The sequence below is a fragment of the Phascolarctos cinereus genome, unplaced genomic scaffold (genome assembly GCF_003287225.1).
Source record: "Phascolarctos cinereus isolate Bilbo 61053 unplaced genomic scaffold, phaCin_HiC Scaffold_4;HRSCAF=312, whole genome shotgun sequence".
In the NCBI taxonomy this organism is placed as follows: domain Eukaryota; kingdom Metazoa; phylum Chordata; class Mammalia; order Diprotodontia; family Phascolarctidae; genus Phascolarctos; species Phascolarctos cinereus.
Genome location: NW_027555847.1, coordinates 497,640,483 through 497,659,603, shown reverse-complemented (window position 1 = coordinate 497,659,603; position 19,121 = coordinate 497,640,483). Strand labels below are relative to the sequence as shown.

General features: G+C 37.3%; 1 protein-coding gene across 1 annotated transcript; it reads left to right on the top strand.

The window, feature by feature from the left end:
- Positions 1–10,513: 10,513 nt before the first annotated feature.
- Positions 10,514–14,586, top strand: LOC144456980 (uncharacterized). Its single transcript, XM_078153447.1, has 2 exons — positions 10,514–11,657; positions 12,149–14,586. Exons 1-2 carry the CDS (start codon positions 10,660–10,662, stop codon positions 12,177–12,179), a joined length of 1,029 nt encoding a protein of 342 aa, XP_078009573.1. The 5' UTR covers positions 10,514–10,659; the 3' UTR covers positions 12,180–14,586.
- The last annotated feature ends 4,535 nt before the right edge of the window (positions 14,587–19,121 follow it).

Sequence of the window (19,121 nt, the reverse complement as noted above, 5' to 3'; positions counted from 1 at the left end):
GATGAACTATTTCTATGAAACAGTAAAAAAAGAGAGAGAAGGATTAACAGGGAAAAATAGGATGAGGAGAAATACAGTTAGTAACCATAGCTGTGAATTAGAATGAGACAAATTCACCCATAAAATAGAACTGGATTACAGAATGCATTAGAAAACAATCCAACAATAACTTGTTTACAAGAAACACACTTGAAACCAAGTGGCACACACAGAATTAAAATAAGGGGTTAGAGCAGAATTTATGATGCTTCAGCTGAGGTTTAAAAAAAAAAAGCAGGGGTAGCAATCATGACCACAGACCAAGCGAAAGCAAAAATAGAGCTAATTAAAAGAGATAAGCAAGGAAACCACATTTTACTAAAAGGTACCAAAGACCACACAGTAATATCAATATTAAACATACATGCAATTCTTAAAGGAAAAGTTAAATGAGTTACAGAAGAAAATAGACACTGAAATTATATGAGATGGGGACCTTAGTTTTCTTCTCTGAGAACTAGATAAATCTAAACAAGAAATAAACAAGAAAGAAATTAAGAAGATGAACAGCATTTTTAAAAAGTTAGATATTGGATCAGCTAGGTGGCACAGTGGATAGAGTGCCAGCCCTGGAATCAGGAAGACCAGTTTAAATCCACCCTCAGACACATAAGAGACACATAACACTCACTAGCTGTGTGACTGTGGGCAAGTCACTTAACCCCAATTGCCTCACTTGAAAAAAAAAGTTAGATATCATTGACCTCTGGAGAAAATCAATGTCAGTAGTGAGGAGTATACCTATTTCTCAACTGTTCATGGCACCTTCATTAAAAATTGGTCATATGTTAGGGCATGAAAACCTCACAACCGATTGCAGAAAAGCAGAAATATTAAATGCATTATTTAGAACACAATGCAATAAAAATTACATTAAATAAAGGGCAAAAAAGACATGGATTAAAATTAATTGGAAACTAAATAATCTAATCCTAAAAAACCAAATTGGATCAAAGAACAAATCATAGAAACAATAACTAATTTCCTTAAGGGGAATGACAAAAATGAGACAACATGACAAAATTTATGGGATGCAGTCAAAACAGTAGTTAGGGGAAAATTTCTATCTCTAAATACTTTTATTAATAAAATAGAGAAAAAGTAGACCAATGAATTGGTCATGCAACCAACTAAAAAAAAACTAAAAAAGGAACAAAATTAAAATCTATTAAACACCAAATTGGAAATCTTGAAAATCAAAGGAGAGATTAATAAAATTTAGAGGAAACTATTCAACAAATAAAACTACCAGCTGGTTTTATGAAAAATCAGTAAAACAGATAAACTACTGGTTAATTTGATTAAAAAAGAAAGGAAGCCAAATTACCAGTATGAAAAATGAGGGGCATGAATTCACCACCAATGAAGGTGAAATTAAAACAATTATTAGAAGCTATTTTGTCCAATTATATATTAATAAATCTAATAATCTAAGTGAAATGGATGAATATTTACAAAAAATAAAATGTCCAGATTAACAGAAGAGGAAATAGAATACTTAAACAACCCTGTCTTAGAAAAAGAAATTGAATAAACCATAAATGAGTTCCCTAAGAAAATAAATTCCCAGAACCAGATGGCTTCACAAGAGAATTCTATCAAACATTTAAAGAACAATTAATTCCAATACGGTATAAACTATCTGGAAAAAATAGACAAAGAAGGAGTCCTACAAAATTCCTTTTGAAAGAGCAACAGCAGAGAAAAAAAAACTATGGACCAACTTCTTTAATGAATATTGAAACAAAATATACAAAATACAAAATAATAAAATATTAACAAGAAGATTATATCTATATATCATAAGAACTAATAGCAGGAATATAAGGCTGATTCAAATGTTGGGAAAACTATCAGCATAATTGGCCATATCAATAACAAAAACAATAAAAATCATATAATTATATCAATAGATCCAGAAAAAGCTTTCGACAAAATACAAAACTCATTCCTCTCAAAAACACTAGAAAGCATGGGAATAAATGGAGTTTTTCCTAAAATGATAAGCAGTATCAAAATCCATCAGCAAACATTATCTGTAACAGGGATAAGCAAGAAATCTTCTGATTAATCTAATTAAATCGAAGGTGAAGGAAGGATGCTCATTATCACCGTTATTATTCAATACTGTTTTAGATATGCTAGTATAGCAATAAGAGAAGAAAAAAGAAATTGAAGGAATTAGAACAGGCAATAAGGAAACAAAACTATCATTCTCTGGAGATGATATAATGGTGTGCCTAGAGGATCCTAGAAAATAAACTAAAAAAGTAATTGAAATAATTAACAACTTTAACAAAATTGTAGTACACAAAATAAACCCACATAAATCATTAGTACTTCTATACATAACTAAAAAGTCCAGTAGAAGAGATAGAAAGAGAAATTCCAGTAAAAATAACTGCAGACAATATAAAATGCTTGAGAGACTACATGCCAAGAGAAACCCAGGAACTATATTAATACAGTTACAAAACACTTTTCACACAAATAAATTGAGATCTAAACAATTGGAGAGAAATTAATTGTTTTGGGGAAGACTGAACCAATATAATAAAATTATAATACAAATGACAATTCTACCTAAATTATTTTGATTATTAAGTTTGATACCAAACTACCAAGGTAATATTTTCTGGCTCTAGGAAAATAATTTAAAAAATTAATAATTATTATGATTATAAAATTCATCTGGAGGAATTAAAGGTCAAGAATATCAAGGGAATCAATCAATGAAAAAATGTGAAGGAAGATGGCTTAGACATACCAGATATCAAACTCTATTATAAAGAGGTAATCAGGCTTAGATTCTTATAATCTAGCCATGGCTCAGATTCTTATAATCTAGCCAATGGCTTACTAATGTTCAGACTCCTCAAGCGTCTGCCCAATACGATGGATGTTTGAATAAACCTTGTGTTTAGCTGAAAGAAGGCTTGGGTCAAATTCTTTTGGGCGGGACCTGCATGTTGTGATTTTGCACTCCTGAACCCCTAAACCACATCATATTGGTGGTCTGTACAGGGAAACTGCCTAACCCCAAATTCTTCTCCAGCCAAGACTGGAAGTTATGTAAGCCTCTCCTCCCTTCTTTCTTGCTTTGCAGTTAGGGTTGCTCTCCAAGCACCAAGGCTTGGAGGTACTTTTTGGGCAGACAGTTATGAGGCTGTCTTACACTCAGCCTGATGCTCTCAGTCTCTTGGTCCACTGGGTTGGTTCAAGGCCATGGACCTGGGTATGAAGCATTCCAATATCTAACTTTTTAAAAATTCTGTTCATCTCCTTAATTTCTTTCTTGTTTATTTCTTGTTTAGATTTATCTAGTTCTCAGAGAAGAAAACTAAGGTCCCCATCTCATATAATTTCAGTGTCTATTTTCTTCTGTAACTCATTTAACTTTTCCTTTAAGAATTGCATGTATGTTTAATATTGATATTACTGTGTGGTCTTTGGTACCTTTTAGTAAAATGTGGTTTCCTTGCTTATCTCTTTTAATTAGCTCTATTTTTGCTTTCGCTTGGTCTGTGGTCATGATTGCTACCCCTGCTTTTTTTTTTTTAAACCTCAGCTGAAGCATCATAAATTCTGCTCTAACCCTTATTATTTTTGTGTGTGCCACTTGGTTTCAAGTGTGTTTCTTGTAAACAAGTTATTGTTGGATTGTTTTCTAATGCATTCTGTAATCCAGTTCTATTTTATGGGTGAATTTGTCTCATTCTAATTCACAGCTATGGTTACTAACTGTATTTCTCCTCATCCTATTTTTCCCTGTTAATCCTTCTCTCTCTTTTTTTACTGTTTCATAGAAATAGTTCATCTCTTCAGGGCATGAATGTTTCTGCTTGCTCCCATATTTAATCTGGAGACTCATAGCCTTTCCAGCCTGCCAGAGATCACCAGTATCTTTCTCACTCTCTGGAGTTCCAAATCTGCATTGAGGTCAGTTGATGAAATTGCTTCCATAGGAACTCTAGTAGACATGCTTCATGCCTTATCCGGAAGTGTATGCCCAATTCTGTTAATTCCCTTGGTGCTAGGGAATTGGGGAAAACTGCAGTTGCTTTATGGTTACCTGAGGCTTACTTACTCCCTTCCCTCTGCACCTCTGAATCCTCCTTCATGGAAGTTACAGGGAAACAGCTAAAAATATCTTGGCATATTCTGGAGGTTTTGTGATTGATCATTAAGGAGTTTTGAAACACCTGTACAACCTGATCATTCCTTTCTTCCACTCACTTCCCTTGAGTCAAGAGGGTATCTGTTAACCCCTCTCATAGGAGAAGAGAGTTTCACCCTTTACCCCCCACCTTTGATTTTGCCCTCCCCCACTTGGGAAAGGAAGAAGGGAGGAGGGGCAGCAGCTATGGCATGGGCCCCACAGGCAATGGCCTTGGGCCCTGGGGCAACCTTTGCCTGGAAGCATCACCCAGGTTCAGCACATCCTGCTCAAGGTAAAGAAGTGAGCCATTGAACTTGGGTAAGTACACTCTTTTTACACCAGGACAAATTTAATTTTGAAATGTAAATCCTGGAAAAGTTTTTCCTGTGATTAGTAAAACTTGCTGTTTGAGGTAAAAGATCATAGGATTTTATTTTGAGTTGTCTGATGGTCATAATCCATTGATAATCAATAATCCACCATCTGAGAGAAATGTCACAAGCTACTCAGAGAAGGTGATACTGGTAGAAAGTCAGAATTGGGAAAAGCCAAGAGGACAATTTTAGCCTCAGTCTAAGATGGGATCTTCTTGGCTCAGTTTCCCCATTATGTTCCTTTGAAAGGGAATGTTACCCACCTGGCTATTCCTGAGTCTGGCTATAAGGTGGATTTGATACTGCATGGTTGGAAAACTGAATTACCTAAATCCAAACAGAGCTAAGGATGGTTTATCCTCTCAAAGTTGGGCCCTAAATCTAGTCCCTGCTTTATATCTGGGCCCTGCAGTTTTTTTTTCTGTCAGATTAATGTCTTCCAGACTATGGGCCATTCATCTACACTTGGTAGCAAACAGCAAGTACCAGCCAATGTCCCCATGTTGTTCCCTGGATGCAGCTTGTGCTCGGTTCCAGTCAACCTCCTCTTTGGGACCCCCTCGAGGCAGGGAAAACTCTACACTCCTTGCCGTCGGGAAGCAGTTTCAAAAGTAGAGACCTTTGTTCCTTACTCCAAAAGATTTTGGGTCCCATTTGTTTGTGGGGGGAATGATGCCGCTGGGATCTGGGCCCCAGAAAGGAAAAACTCTGGACTTTCCCACTAGGCCAAATCTCTGGCATTTGCCTGAGGCTATAATCCCATCAACTGGCCTTTCATTATGGCTACACCCAATCCATTGTCTAGGTCCCAGGAGTTCTGGCCTCCCCCATCTAGATCTCCTTAGGCCCTTCCTCTGGTCACCTCAAACTACTTGGCCACTCCTAAATCACTCCCACAGGCTTTTGGTATATAAAGTCCATCTGGTCTCCATTAAGATGCTTAAATTCTTATAATCTAGCTGCAGCTGAGATTCCTAAAATCTAGCCCCTGCTGAGATTCTTATAATCTAGCCAATAGCTTACTAATGTTCAGGCTCCTTAAGAGTCTGCCCAATATGATGGATATTCAAATAAACCTTGTCTTTGGCTAAAAACAAAAAAAGAAGTAATCATATGAACAATCTGGTACTGGCTAAGAAATAAAGTGATAGAACAGTGGAATAGATTAGCTACACAATATTCAGTGGTAAATGATCATAATAATCTAGCATTTGATAAACCCAAAGATCCAAGTATTCATCATTTGACAAAAACTTCTGGGAAAACTAGAAAGCAATTTGGCAGGAACTAGGTATAATCTAAAATCTCACCCGTATCCCATGATAAAGTCAAAATGGGTACATAATTTAGACCTATAAAGGATGAAATCATATGCAGATTAGGGGAGCATGAAATATTTTACTTGTCAGATTTATGGGTAAGGGAAGAATTTATGACCAAACAAGTTATAGACAGCATTATGGGATGGAAAATGGGTAAACATGATTACCTGAAATTCAGAAATTTTCTGCACAAACAAAACCAATGCAACAAGATTAGAAGGAAAGTAGGCAACTAGGAAGAAAATTACAAGTTTCTCTGATAAAGGCCTCATTTCTTAAAAATATAGAGAATTGAGACAAATTTAGAGGAATGTAAGTCTCTCCCCAGTTGATAAATGGTCAAAGGATATGAAAAGCCAGTTTTTTTTTTAGAAAAAGAAATTAAAGTTATTTATAGTCATATAAAAATGCTCTAGATTGATTAGAGAAATGAAAATTAAAAGAGCTCTGAAGTACCACCTCACACCTATCAAATCAGCTAATACGACTGAAAAGGAAAATTACAAATGTTGGAAAAGATGTGGAAAACCATTGGGACACTAATGCACTATTGGTAGAGTTGTGAACTGATCCAACCATTCTGGATAACAATTTGAAACTACGATGAAAGGACTATAAAACTGCATGCTGTTTGACACAGAAACACTTCTACTATATCTGTATATAGTCTGTATACCAAATACATGAAAGAAAAAGGAAAAAAAAGACTTATATGTACAAAAATATTTATAAGCACCTCTTTTTATTGTGTCAAGGAATTGGAAACTGAGGGGATATCCATCAATTGGGAATAGATCAACAAGTTGTGGTATATGAAGGTAATGGAAGACTACTGTACTATAAGAAATGACAAGCAGAAAAATTTCAGAAAACCCTGGGAAGACTTATATGAACTGATGCAAATATGAAGAGAGAAGAACCAGGAGAACATTGTACACAGTAACAGCAGTATTACATGATAATCAACTGTGAATGGCTTAGCTATTCTCATTGATGCAATGATCCAAAACAATTCCAAAGACTTATGATGAAATATTCTATTTACAGAGAAAGAACTGATGAAATCTGAATGCTAATCTAAACATACTTTTTATTTACTTTCCTTATTTTTCTTGAGGTTTATTTTTTTTGATCGTGATTTCTTTTGCAACATGGCTTATGTGAAAATACATTTCTCATGACTGCACATATATAATCCATATCAAATTACTTGCCTCTTCAAGGAGGAGTGAGGGGATAGAGGAAGAGAATTTGGAACTCAAAATTTTTTAACAAGCATAGCGAGTGTCTCTCACAAAGGCCTCATTCTAAAATATATAAAGAATTGCATCAAATTTATGAGAATACAAGCCATTTTCTAATTGAGAAATGGTCAAAGGATAAGAACAGGCAGTTTTCAGATGAAGAAATCAAAGCTGTCTATAGGTATATGAAGAAGTACCCTAAATCACTTTTGATTAGAGAAATGCAAATTAAAACAACTCTGAAATACCACTTCACACCAGAATGGCTAATATGACAGAAAAGGAAAGTGATAAATGTTGGAGAGTATGTGGGAAATTGGGACATGAATGCATTGTAGGTGGAGTTGTGAACTAGTCCAACCATTCTTGAAAGCAATTTGGAGCTATACCTAAAGGGAAACCAAACTGTGCATACCCTTTGATCCAGCAATACCAGTACTAGGTCTATATCCCAAAGAGATTATTAAAAAAGGGAAAAGGACCTACATGTGCAAAAAATTTATAGCAGCCCTTTTATGGTGGCAAAATATTGGAAATTTAGGGGATGCCTATCAATTGGGGAATGGCTGAACAAGTTGTATGTGAATGTAATAGAATACTATTGTGCAATAAAAAATGATGAACAGATTTCAGAAAAACCTGGAAAGACTTATATGAACTGATGCAAAGTGAAATGAGCAGAACCAGGAAAACATTGTACACAATATCAGCAACATTGTTTGATGATCAACTATGAATGACTCAGATCTCAGCAACACAATGATCCAAGACAAGTACAAAGAACTCACTAAGGAAAATGTTATCCACAACCAGATAAAGAACTGATGGGCTCTGAATACAGATTGAAGCATGTTTTTTCGTTTACTTTATTCTTTCTTGTGTTTTTTTTCCTTTTGATCAGTTTCTTCTTCTACAACTGTGATGAATATGGAAATATGTTTTACATGATAGCATATGTATAAACTATATCAAACTGCCCACCATTTTTAGAAGAGGGGAAGGGGAGAGGTATGGAGGGAGAAAATTTTGGAACTCAAAATCTTGTAAAATGAATTTGAAAAGTTTCCTTGATATGTAATTGGTGAAAAATAAAATACTATTTAAAGCAAAAATAAAATGCTATGTTCTTCTAAAAACTGTAAAGACAAATGTTAAATTTTTTATATGTAATTGAGAAAAATAAAATAAGAGAGAGAGAGAGAGAGAGAGAGAGAGAGAGAGAGAGAGAGAGAGAGAGAGAGAGAGAGGGAGAGAGAGAGTCTTATGTTTAGCCTGGGAAAGATAAGACTGTATGTGTGTACAAGAATGATGTGGAAGGGTGGTAAGAGATGAGAAGAGCATGAGAACTATCTTTAAGTATTTGAAAGGCTCTCTGTAAAAGAGGAATTACTCTTTTCCTTGACTCATCAATGACAAGTATGAAAGTTGTAAAGAGACCCATTTGGGGTTGGTATATAGAAATCCTTCCTAAAATTATATCTATACAAGAGAAGAATCAGTTCTTGAAATGGAAATTGGAAATTCCCCTTTAAATTAATAAGATCACTCAAATAAATAGGTTCAGTTCAAATCTCGGTCATGACCGTTCCATATCTCCTGAGTGTTCTTGGCCTAGCATTCCAGGAACTAGCCATTCCTAGGTCACGTTGACATGGAGGGTTGGCTCCTCTCCTTGTGAGACGTGATGTTATTAAAAAACAAAATACCAAGCCTCAGGCGGATGGGAGCGTGGCTAAGGTCAGATGTGTATTGGACAAACCATGAATAGCGCAAGCATCAAAAAGGGTTCTTGGCCCCAAGCCTTCTTTGTTTAGAACAATATAAAAACACTGCGTCCTGTAAGCCCGCTGAGCCTCACCCGCGGGAAGGACGCTTCGCCCGGGAAAATCTTTACACAATTCAAGTTTGTACTGGCTGCAACGGGGCTCCCAGCCGTTGATTGACTTTGGAGGTTCCCTTGAATTGGTGATGTATTCTCTTCCATTACCGACTCTCTTGATCGGTGCTATATTATTGATTGTTCTTATTATTTATGCTTTCTATGCAAATTCAAACTATCTGTGCTTTGCTTCTTCTAAATAAATTATCTATTTCCTATTATTTTCTGGTGCATTGGAGAGTGTCATTTATAGGAGCGAATCCGAACCTCACTAAATCCTATTAATACAAAATTGGCGTCACGAACAGGATTCGCTGTATAAATGCCTTTCTTTAAGAGAAATGCCCCGGGCTCCGGTAGAGGTCCCCGGTTGGGAGGACCCTCCGTTTTCCTCGCTCGCAAAAACCTGGTCACAGTGTACAGGACCTAGTGAGGATTGGGGGTGTTGGGGGTTCTCGTTTGGGGTGCGACGGATGGGCCGGTTGCCAGCAGGGATAATGGGGGGATACGACCAGTACATCATTTCCCTCCCTTTTGGGTTGTTTGCAGCCAGACAGCCAAAGGCTGCAGCAGGACTCTGAAAAGTTGCCTTCATTCTCCCCCTCTCCCTCCCCAGGTAACAGCAGCTTCAAAGCAGTGCGTGGATGGGAGAGGGAAAGAGAGAAGAATACTTTATTACTTAGGTTATATGGTTGGTAGAGGGCAAGTTGGGAAGGATTGTTGAAGTGTTAGGTCAGAATTAGAAAGGAATGAGATATGTACAGGTTTTAAGGGGATTTTAAATCATTAGAAAGAAAGGCAAGGAAGTTTAAGCATGTAGGAGAGAGGAGTGTGTGTAGAAAATTTGAAGGGTGAGTAAAAGGAAAGTGCATGCTGTAATCGCCGCAGCAAATATGAATTGGGACCCTGATACTTGGGAAGGTGATATTTGGGATGAAGATGATGATAGGTGGGGGGAAGTAATAGAGGAAGATGTTCCGGATGTTGTAGACGGGGAAGCTCGGCCGATAGATAGGAGAAAAGCCGAAAAGGAGGGAGCTAACCCACCCCGGGTGACTGAAATCACGGAAGATTACTCCCAAAGAGAAATTACTGATTTGCTTAGTAGGTTTTCACAGCGATCAGGAGAGCCTGCAATCTCCTGGCTTGTAAGATTAAGTGATGGGGGAGCTGGAGGAGTGTGGCTAGACCCCAAGGATTGTCTAAAATTTTTGAGTTTGACCTCTATATTTTAATACAGGCAGAGAATAAAGAGGTGGTAGAGAAAAGATTAACTCAACTAATAGAACATATGAAGGAGAAGGGATGGGAGATTAATCCTGATAAAATTCAAGGTCCAGCTCAAAGTGTGAAGTTTTTAGGAATAATTTGGAATAAGGGTCATAGAGAAATCCTCCCCAAGGCCAAGCAAAAAATATTAGATTTTTCACCTCCTAGGGACAAAAGAAGCTCAAAAGTTCGTTGGGTTGTTTGGTTTCTGGAGAATCACATTCCTCATTTAGGTCAGATTTTGAAGCCATTGTATAAAGTTACCCGGAAAAAGTATGCATTTGAATGGGGGGAAACAGAATCGAAAGCCTTTGAGGAAGCCAAAATAGCTATTCAAACTGCCCTGGATCTTTGGCCTGTACAGCCAGGGCCGATGGAATTGCAAGTTACAGTTTTGCATGGATATGCTGATTGGAGTTTATGGCAAAAACAACAGGGCAGGAATGTTCCTTTAGGATTTTGGTCGCGGAAACTGCCACCTGCTGGCCAAAATTATACTCCTTTTGAACAACAATTATTGGCTGCATATTGGGCCCTGGTAGAGACAGAACATTTAACTTTAAACCATGAAGTTGTATTGAGGCCAGCCATACCCATTATGAGTTGGATTATGGGGACCCCCGCCTCACATAAAATAGGACATGCCCAAGAATCATCAATTATTAAATGGAAATGGTATTTGCAAAATAGAGTCAAGACAGGCAGATCGGGTATTTCCACCTTGCATGAAAAGGTATTAGAATTACCAAAACATTCAAATGATATTGATATACCACCAAAGTCTTATGATCAATCACCTGTTTCTTGGAATAATGGATATGATTCTCTAACCCCCGAGCAGAAGAAGCATGCTTGGTTTACTGATGGCTCGGCTAAATATATAGGATCTAAGCGATGTTGGAAAGCTGTAGCCTATAACCCTTCATGCAATACTATTTTGGAAAGCTCTGGTGAAGGCCAGAGTAGCCAATGGGCCGAATTAGTGGCTGTCTATCAAGTAATTCAAAAGGAACAAGGTGGCCAATGTCATATATATATATATACTGATTCCTGGGCCGTAGCCAATGGCCTAGCAGTTTGGATGCCAATTTGGAAGAAACACGAATGGAAAATTAGAGACAAAGATGTGTGGGGAAAAGAATTATGGGAACAAATATGGGAATGGTGTCAATGTACTAATGTATCTGTATTTCATGTAGATGCCCATGTGAATCAAGATTCTGTGGAACGTGAGTATAATGCCCGTGCTGATGAATTATCCAAACTTCAAGGAAAAGCTTTAAAGGTCACCCCCAGAGAGGAAAATGAAACACAATTAGGAAAATGGGTCCATATCACCGCAGGACATCTTGGCGCTCTTGCATCTTACAGGTGGGCATTAGACAGAGGGATTAACATACCTCTGGATCTATTTAAGCAAATAGTACAAAACTGCATACAATGTCAATTATTTGCTCATCGGCCTGTGCCGAAGAAAATCACTGGAGAATTGGCTAGAGGGTCTTTACCTGCTCAAATTTGGCAAATAGACTATATTGGACCATTACCTGTTAGTCAGGGGTGTCAATATGCCTGCACTTGTGTGGACACCTACTCTGGGGTATTAGTTGCCTGCCCCTATAAACGGGCTACCCAGAAAAACACTTGTAAAACCCTAGATATTATTTCTCTTTATTATGGGACCCCCCTACAAATACAGAGTGATAATGGTACTAAAGTTTGGATAAAGAAGCATCAATCTGATAGACCAAGGCCAGCTGAGCTCATAGCACAAGGAAACACTAATACTGCCATAGTAGTATACCCTGGTGATGATAAATGGTATCATGTCCCACTAACCCAAATGTTTTTACGATATTAAGTGTTTTACAGTGTTTGCCTGCTATACGCTAACTATGGCATGAACTCCAGGTATTCCAGTGGGGAATCCTCAGCAAGGACCGCGTACTGATTCCATCTACGCTGGTGAAAACAACACCCACATCATGAATTGGTCATACCCATTCAACGTAGAAGTTTGGGACGCCCCTTTATTTCCCCTAATGAGAATCAATTTAACTAGTTTTAATCTAACTGTTACTGCAGCAAACGGTACCAATATATCCTGTACCCTTACAAGTTGGCCACCTAGTCCATATTTTCCTAAAAGGTTAAGATCTGTAACATATAATTGGACACAAGTAAACTCCACCTACACTGTCTCACTATCACAAGCGGACGACAGAAAATATTTTTATTGTCGTAACACCTCCAATGGGCTGTATGAAGAATATCTAAACCAATTAGTATGGGTTGTACCTGTGACTCCGAAACCTCCTGGAATAATTCGTGTCCCCGCTCATGTACTAACACCTCTATCTTGCAACACAAAATAGTGTTTCATTATAATGTAACTTTTCCCTCTTTAGAAAGTTGTGTCAGGAAAAAAAGAGCTTGGTATGATACATTACTTGGTGGTGCAGGAACTGGTTTGGGTATAGTTAATTCTATAGACCTTGAGACCTTGGCTAGCAGACTGCGCAGTGCTGGACAAGATGTTTCTCAAGCTTTGACTGTGAATGCCCAATGGTTACCCACAACGATCCTGCCACACCAAAATACATTACAATATCAAGGCCAATTTTTACAAGTCTTTAATAATAGCATCCTCGTTAATTTACACCTTATGAAAAACATTGTGTTTTATTTAATTGGACTAAATGTTCCTTGCAAAACTTATATACCCTCATACAGAAGGAAAATGCCCAAAGATTACTACAGGAAGGTAACTCTCACATATGGAACGATATACTTGACTTGTCAGATGTATGGAAAAAGCAAAAACCTGAGAATGCTAGATGCACTCCACTTTGGTGCGCTGGAACTATTATACTCTACCAAGTTAAAACTTGGACTGTTATGTGTCAATTTCATGTAATACCTTTTGTCTTACATAAATACTTTGCTTTATCATATCTATGGAAACTATATAGATTGGTATAATGTAACTCATACTCTGTCTGATTGTGTTGTAACTAATGGAGGGATTGTTTGTGGGATGATGACTCGGCAGATGGAACCCTGCCTTCTCTCACATTCATCCAATTTGTGTGATCTAACTTTATACCCAGTGAGTAACTTTTCTATGATATATGAAGTATCTACTCAATATGTTTGTATAGCCTCTAATAATCACTCTGACCTTCTATCTGTAGAATGTTACTACTGTTCCATTTTCTGGTTGCTTATCCAATGTATCTTTCCTACGCTGGCAAGGAAATGATTTTTACTTTCCACCAGACACTAACCTAGTTAAAAATTTTGCTTGGGTACCCCAATCTTTGCCTCTACCTCATGTGTCTCTATCTCTATATCCCCTTATGAACATCTTGAATCAGTCGACTGAAATCAAAAAGTTATTAGAGTCCAACCAACGCGCGTTAAATGAACATCGAATACAGACTCTTATAGCCGCAGGAAGACTAGTCGAAGCTTCTCATTTAGTGATCTCAGATACTAATCATCATTGGTATGATTTTCTTTTTAAATCTCCTACTGCTACTATGTATTTTAATTCCTTAGCTACCCCCATACTACTACTTTGCTTTGTTCTTTTTATGTCTTTGTATATGCAATTGTTATATGTATACCAAAATACGCACTATATACACTCATGTCACACCTTTGCCCCTCACCTATTATTCTCATGATCTTAAGGCCAAGTGAAATGGAAATTGGAAATTCCCCTTTAAATTAATAAGATCACTCAAATAAATAGGTTCAGTTCAAATCTCGGTCATGACCGTTCCATATCTCCTGAGTGTTCTTGGCCTAGCATTCCAGGAACTAGCCATTCCTAGGTCACGTTGACATGGAGGGTTGGCTCCTCTCCTTGTGAGACGTGATGTTATTAAAAAACAAAATACCAAGCCTCAGGCGGATGGGAGCGTGGCTAAGGTCAGATGTGTATTGGACAAACCATGAATAGCGCAAGCATCAAAAGGGGCTTCTTGGCCCCAAGCCTTCTTTGTTTAGAACAATATAAAAACACTGCGTCCTGTAAGCCCGCTGAGCCTCACCCGCGGGAAGGACGCTTCGCCCGGGAAAATCTTTACACAATTCAAGTTTGTACTGGCTGCAACGGGGCTCCCAGCCGTTGATTGACTTTGGAGGTTCCCTTGAATTGGTGATGTATTCTCTTCCATTACCGACTCTCTTGATCGGTGCTATATTATTGATTGTTCTTATTATTTATGCTTTCTATGCAAATTCAAACTATCTGTGCTTTACTTCTTCTAAATAAATTATCTATTTCCTATTATTTTCTGGTGCATTGGAGAGTGTCATTTATAGGAGCGAATCCGAACCTCACTAAATCCTATTAATACAGTTCTCTATGGAAGTTTATCAAGCAGAGTCTAAGTAACCATGAAGTGATATTGTAGAAGGGATTCGTTTTGATATGTAGGTTCAAATTTGTGTCCCCTTAGGCATCTTCCAATTCAAACTATGTTATATTTCACCTGTGGAATGAGTCAATATTCTGGATTAACTTGTGAGGACAACACTATGTGAATAACTTCAACACTGTCTCCAAAAGTTCCTTGAGTTCCTTGAGGGCATAGTTATTACGTAAATTCACATTTCTCGAATTAAAACTGTTCTGAGTTGGGAAATCTCTATGTTGACATCAGGTGTTATTTCTATTATCTCATAATTCACTGGTTCTACAATATATATAATTCTCAAACAGCTGCCAAATCATAAATGAGTAAGTAAAAATACCTCTCTACTAAAGTATTTATTTCTTCTCCTGGCATTTCAATTAAAACACAAGGTATTGAAGATGCTGTGAGACTCTTTACTTACTATCATCTTTCTACTTTAAATGTGTAGATAAAACACAAATCTCACTAAGGCAAAAGGTATTACAATATTTTAAGATAAAAATGAATATATTTATCAACATAATACTCAACATATTGCCTAAAGCTAATTCCACAGGCCTTTTAAAAAACTTATAATTCAGATGACTCTCAATAATATACCAGGGAATTTATATACAGTAAATCTTGCTTTTGAAATTCTTCTTAGCATAATTAAGTGCAGAATGGCTGAAAAAATTTAGGTGTATAAATGTGATATGATTTTATTGTGTTGTAAGAAATGAATAGATGATTGCAAAGAGATATAGAAAGACCTATCCTTCCTTTTCCAAAGACAGGATCATATAGTGGAAAGAACAAAAGTTGTAATTGGGAGACCTGAGTTAAAATCCCAACTATTTCATTTATTTAGTTCTCTATCTTAAACTCTCTGCATCTCAGTGTCTTTATGTCTTCATTTATTACCTGACTGCACTCATTCTGGATTTCTTTGACTTCTTCACCATACTCCTAGGAGGCTCATCATTGGGAAATCTCATCAACCTGTAGGACCCATTTAGTCTTGGTACTTATACCTCATCTGTACTCTCCACCCCCTGATTAGATGGTGGAGCTATGAACTGTACCTTCATTTTAGAAAGAGGCACAGGTCAGGCATCTCATTCCCACTTGGCTGCATTGATTTCATACTTCTCTGGCTGGCTTCATCATGCAGCTACTCTGAATACCTTCTTTATCCCACCCCAAACTTTTCAGCTTTCTTTTATATGCTGCCTTCCCCCATTACAGTATAAGTTCCTTGAAGGCAAGGGCTATATTTCATAATTTGTTTCCCCACATAGTAAGCACTTAACAAATGTTTGATGACTATTATTGACCAGTAAAAGGGATATAATCCTTGCATAATTCCCATCATATCAACTCCTTGCAAGTCATAACTACCTTGCATTTTCTATTAGTTACTAAAGAGACAGAAATAGGGTTGAGAACAAAAAATATAAGTCAGAGAACATATTACTATTCTGAATTTGTTGTGAAGGAAGGCTTCTGTTTGTCAGGGGTGGTAGGGGTGGGTGAGTAGTGGCAGTGATGGACAAAAAGAAAAGGAACGAAAGAACATCAATGGAACATTTAAAAAGACAGAGAACAGAATGGAAATTCAGAAGAGGGCACAAATAATGGGCAGGTTTGTTACTACTGTGTTCAATTCAACATTTTTTTAAAAAACTGACTAATGTAACCATTTCAGTTTTATATATAGCTACATTCTTTATTGAAATGTTCTTAAGTTGAGGATAAAAAAAGAATATATACAGTTAACTATCTTATAGGGCAACTATTAAGGTTGTAAAAGGTCATGAGCTGCTCCAAGGGATTTTTAAAAGGGTAACAGAGCACTTTGTTTATCTGTCTATATGCTTATCAGTATGCTCTATCATGGGCTCTCTGGCACTTCTAGGTTAGAGCTAACGCTGTGTGAGTTGCCATTGGGACCTCAAGAACCTGGCTGGCAGAAATCAAGTAGAGGATTGGGAGAAAGAAGCTGATGCGAGGATTGCCCCAGGAGACATCTCCCAGGACCAGCACCTGGAGGTACCTGCAGAGAACTCTCACACTTGGGCCACCTAGCAGATTGAGAAGAAAATGGATATAGGGATAGAATCCACTGTCTTCCCCCATGTGATCTTGAAATTGGGATATTGAAGTTTTCTTCCCCTTTCCCCCAAAAAGTGGGAAAACAATTAAAGAAGAGAAGGGTGGGAAAAGCTGAGATTTCAGACTCTGGCACCTAGTAGGAGCACAGAGACACAAAGAATCAAAGGCAAATCTGAGTTAGTTATTTAATGCTAGACTTCCAATTAAGAGTTTTAAAGTTAATATTGTTCATCTCATTTTCACTATAATCAAGATTTCAATTAACCAATATGTCAAATGAGCAATATTTATAGGCCCTACACAAAAGGAGGAAAAGAGAAAGGGACCTTGAATTAATGGGGGCAAAATATGAGTTGCGTAAATTTTAAATTATGATGAGAATAAATCATTGTGCTAAATATGAGCTTGAGGAGGGGTAAGATGGGAAGATGCAAGGGCCAAGAAGGTCATGTCCACCCACATGCAGAGGAACTAAAGATTTAGAGCTACTCTTTCCTATCCATATTTGTGACTCAATATGGTGGCTCATGGGTCAGAGTGTCATTGGCTGCTGTACCCAGTTCATCCTCTATTTGTTTAACTATGCTTACTTGTGTATATTATATCCCTGGATTGAACATAAACATTTTGAGAGCAGAATCTGGTTTGTTTATTTTTTTTTGTATCTCCAATGTGTGGCATATGCTAGGCAATTGATAAATGCTTGTTGATGACTTCATACAACATTTAAGTAGGGATTCCAGTAATTCACTTAGTTCTAATGCAATACAGTTGCCCCCATGTGTAATTATTCATCATTTGTATTTGTATTACCTCTCACAAGACTGCCATGAGAAGATTCTGGATAAACCTGAAAGCACATATAAATGTAATATTTTTATAATTGTTATTTTTTCTGCTATCATTCAAGTACAGGCCCTCATCACCTGGATTGTTATAATCATTGACTAACTGTTCAATTTACCTTTAGTCCTTCCCTTGCTTATTCAGCCTTAAATGTGAATCACATGAATTCAATTTCCTAAAACACTGAAGGGGAACTCACAAATTCCTGGGGAAATGTGTTCCAATCTTTGGACATCATTAATTGTTAACACTTGACAATCCTTTGTTGTTCTCATTGGCAGCTTTGGGTGGCTATCTGCTTTGCAGTGCCTGTACATTTTACTGGGGGTTCAAGTCCTGAGGGTTTTTGCCCATTTCATTTTATTTATGTTTCCCCCTAAATCAAGCTTAAATTTTTCTCTCAGCAACTTTCCTTTATTATTCCTAGTTTAACCAAACAGAGCTAAGTAAAGGAAGTCTAATCTCTTTTAAATTTCATCCAATCAAATACTTGAAGGAAATGCTTTCCCTAAGTCTTCTATTCTTCGAGTTAAACATTCCTTGATTCAGGGGCATGCAGCTTGTGAAAGCTGATTGTTAAATTCTCATTGTCAATACCTACACTTTGGAAATCAGCAAACACTATTAAGAAAGTGATGGAGAAAATATTAATAATGCAAATGAAATTTAAAACAGTGGTGTGTGTATATTTTGCTGGATGTTAAACATTTACCAGTACATCCCATAGCTTCATCCTTTCAGAGATGCTTGCATGGCATGGTCTCCAGTTACCTCATTAACTTGCTTACCTTCTCTGGGATGCACTTCAGTTTTTGAATGAACTTCCCAAAATGTGACACCAAATCGAATGTGTGTTCTGACAAGGACAGAATATGGTAGGATTCTCTCTTCCTTCTTTTGGAGAATCTGCCTTTCTTCCTGCATCTTAAATAAGTATTAGCTATTTTGGCTTTCATGTCACATTGTTAAGTCATTCATAGTAAGTTTATTCTAAGAGTCTCAGATCTTTTTCATATGATAACTTGATTATTGTTATTCTTTCCCCATCCTATGCTTATGAAGTCCATTTCTACCCAAATACAGAACTTTGTCTTTCTCACTATAATCATTATTTTTGCCTCTGTTTCTTTATAGTGAAGACTTTTTTGAATCTTGGTTCTGTCATCCAATGTGTTTGTTCACCCAATAAGCTTTATGCCACCTGTAGCTTTCAAGGCAAGCCAAGCAAATCATTCAAAAATGTTGAATGATACTGAACCAAGGATAGATTCCCTGGCACACTCCATTAGAGATTTTCCTATACTTTGACACTGATCCATTGGTGGCTATTAATCTCTGAGCAGCTAGGTGGCACAGCGGATAGAGTACCAGGCCTGGAGTCAGGAAGACTCATCCTCCTGTGTTCAAATACTGCCTCAGACACCTACTTGCTATGTGACCCTGGGCAAGTCACTTAACCCTGTTTGCC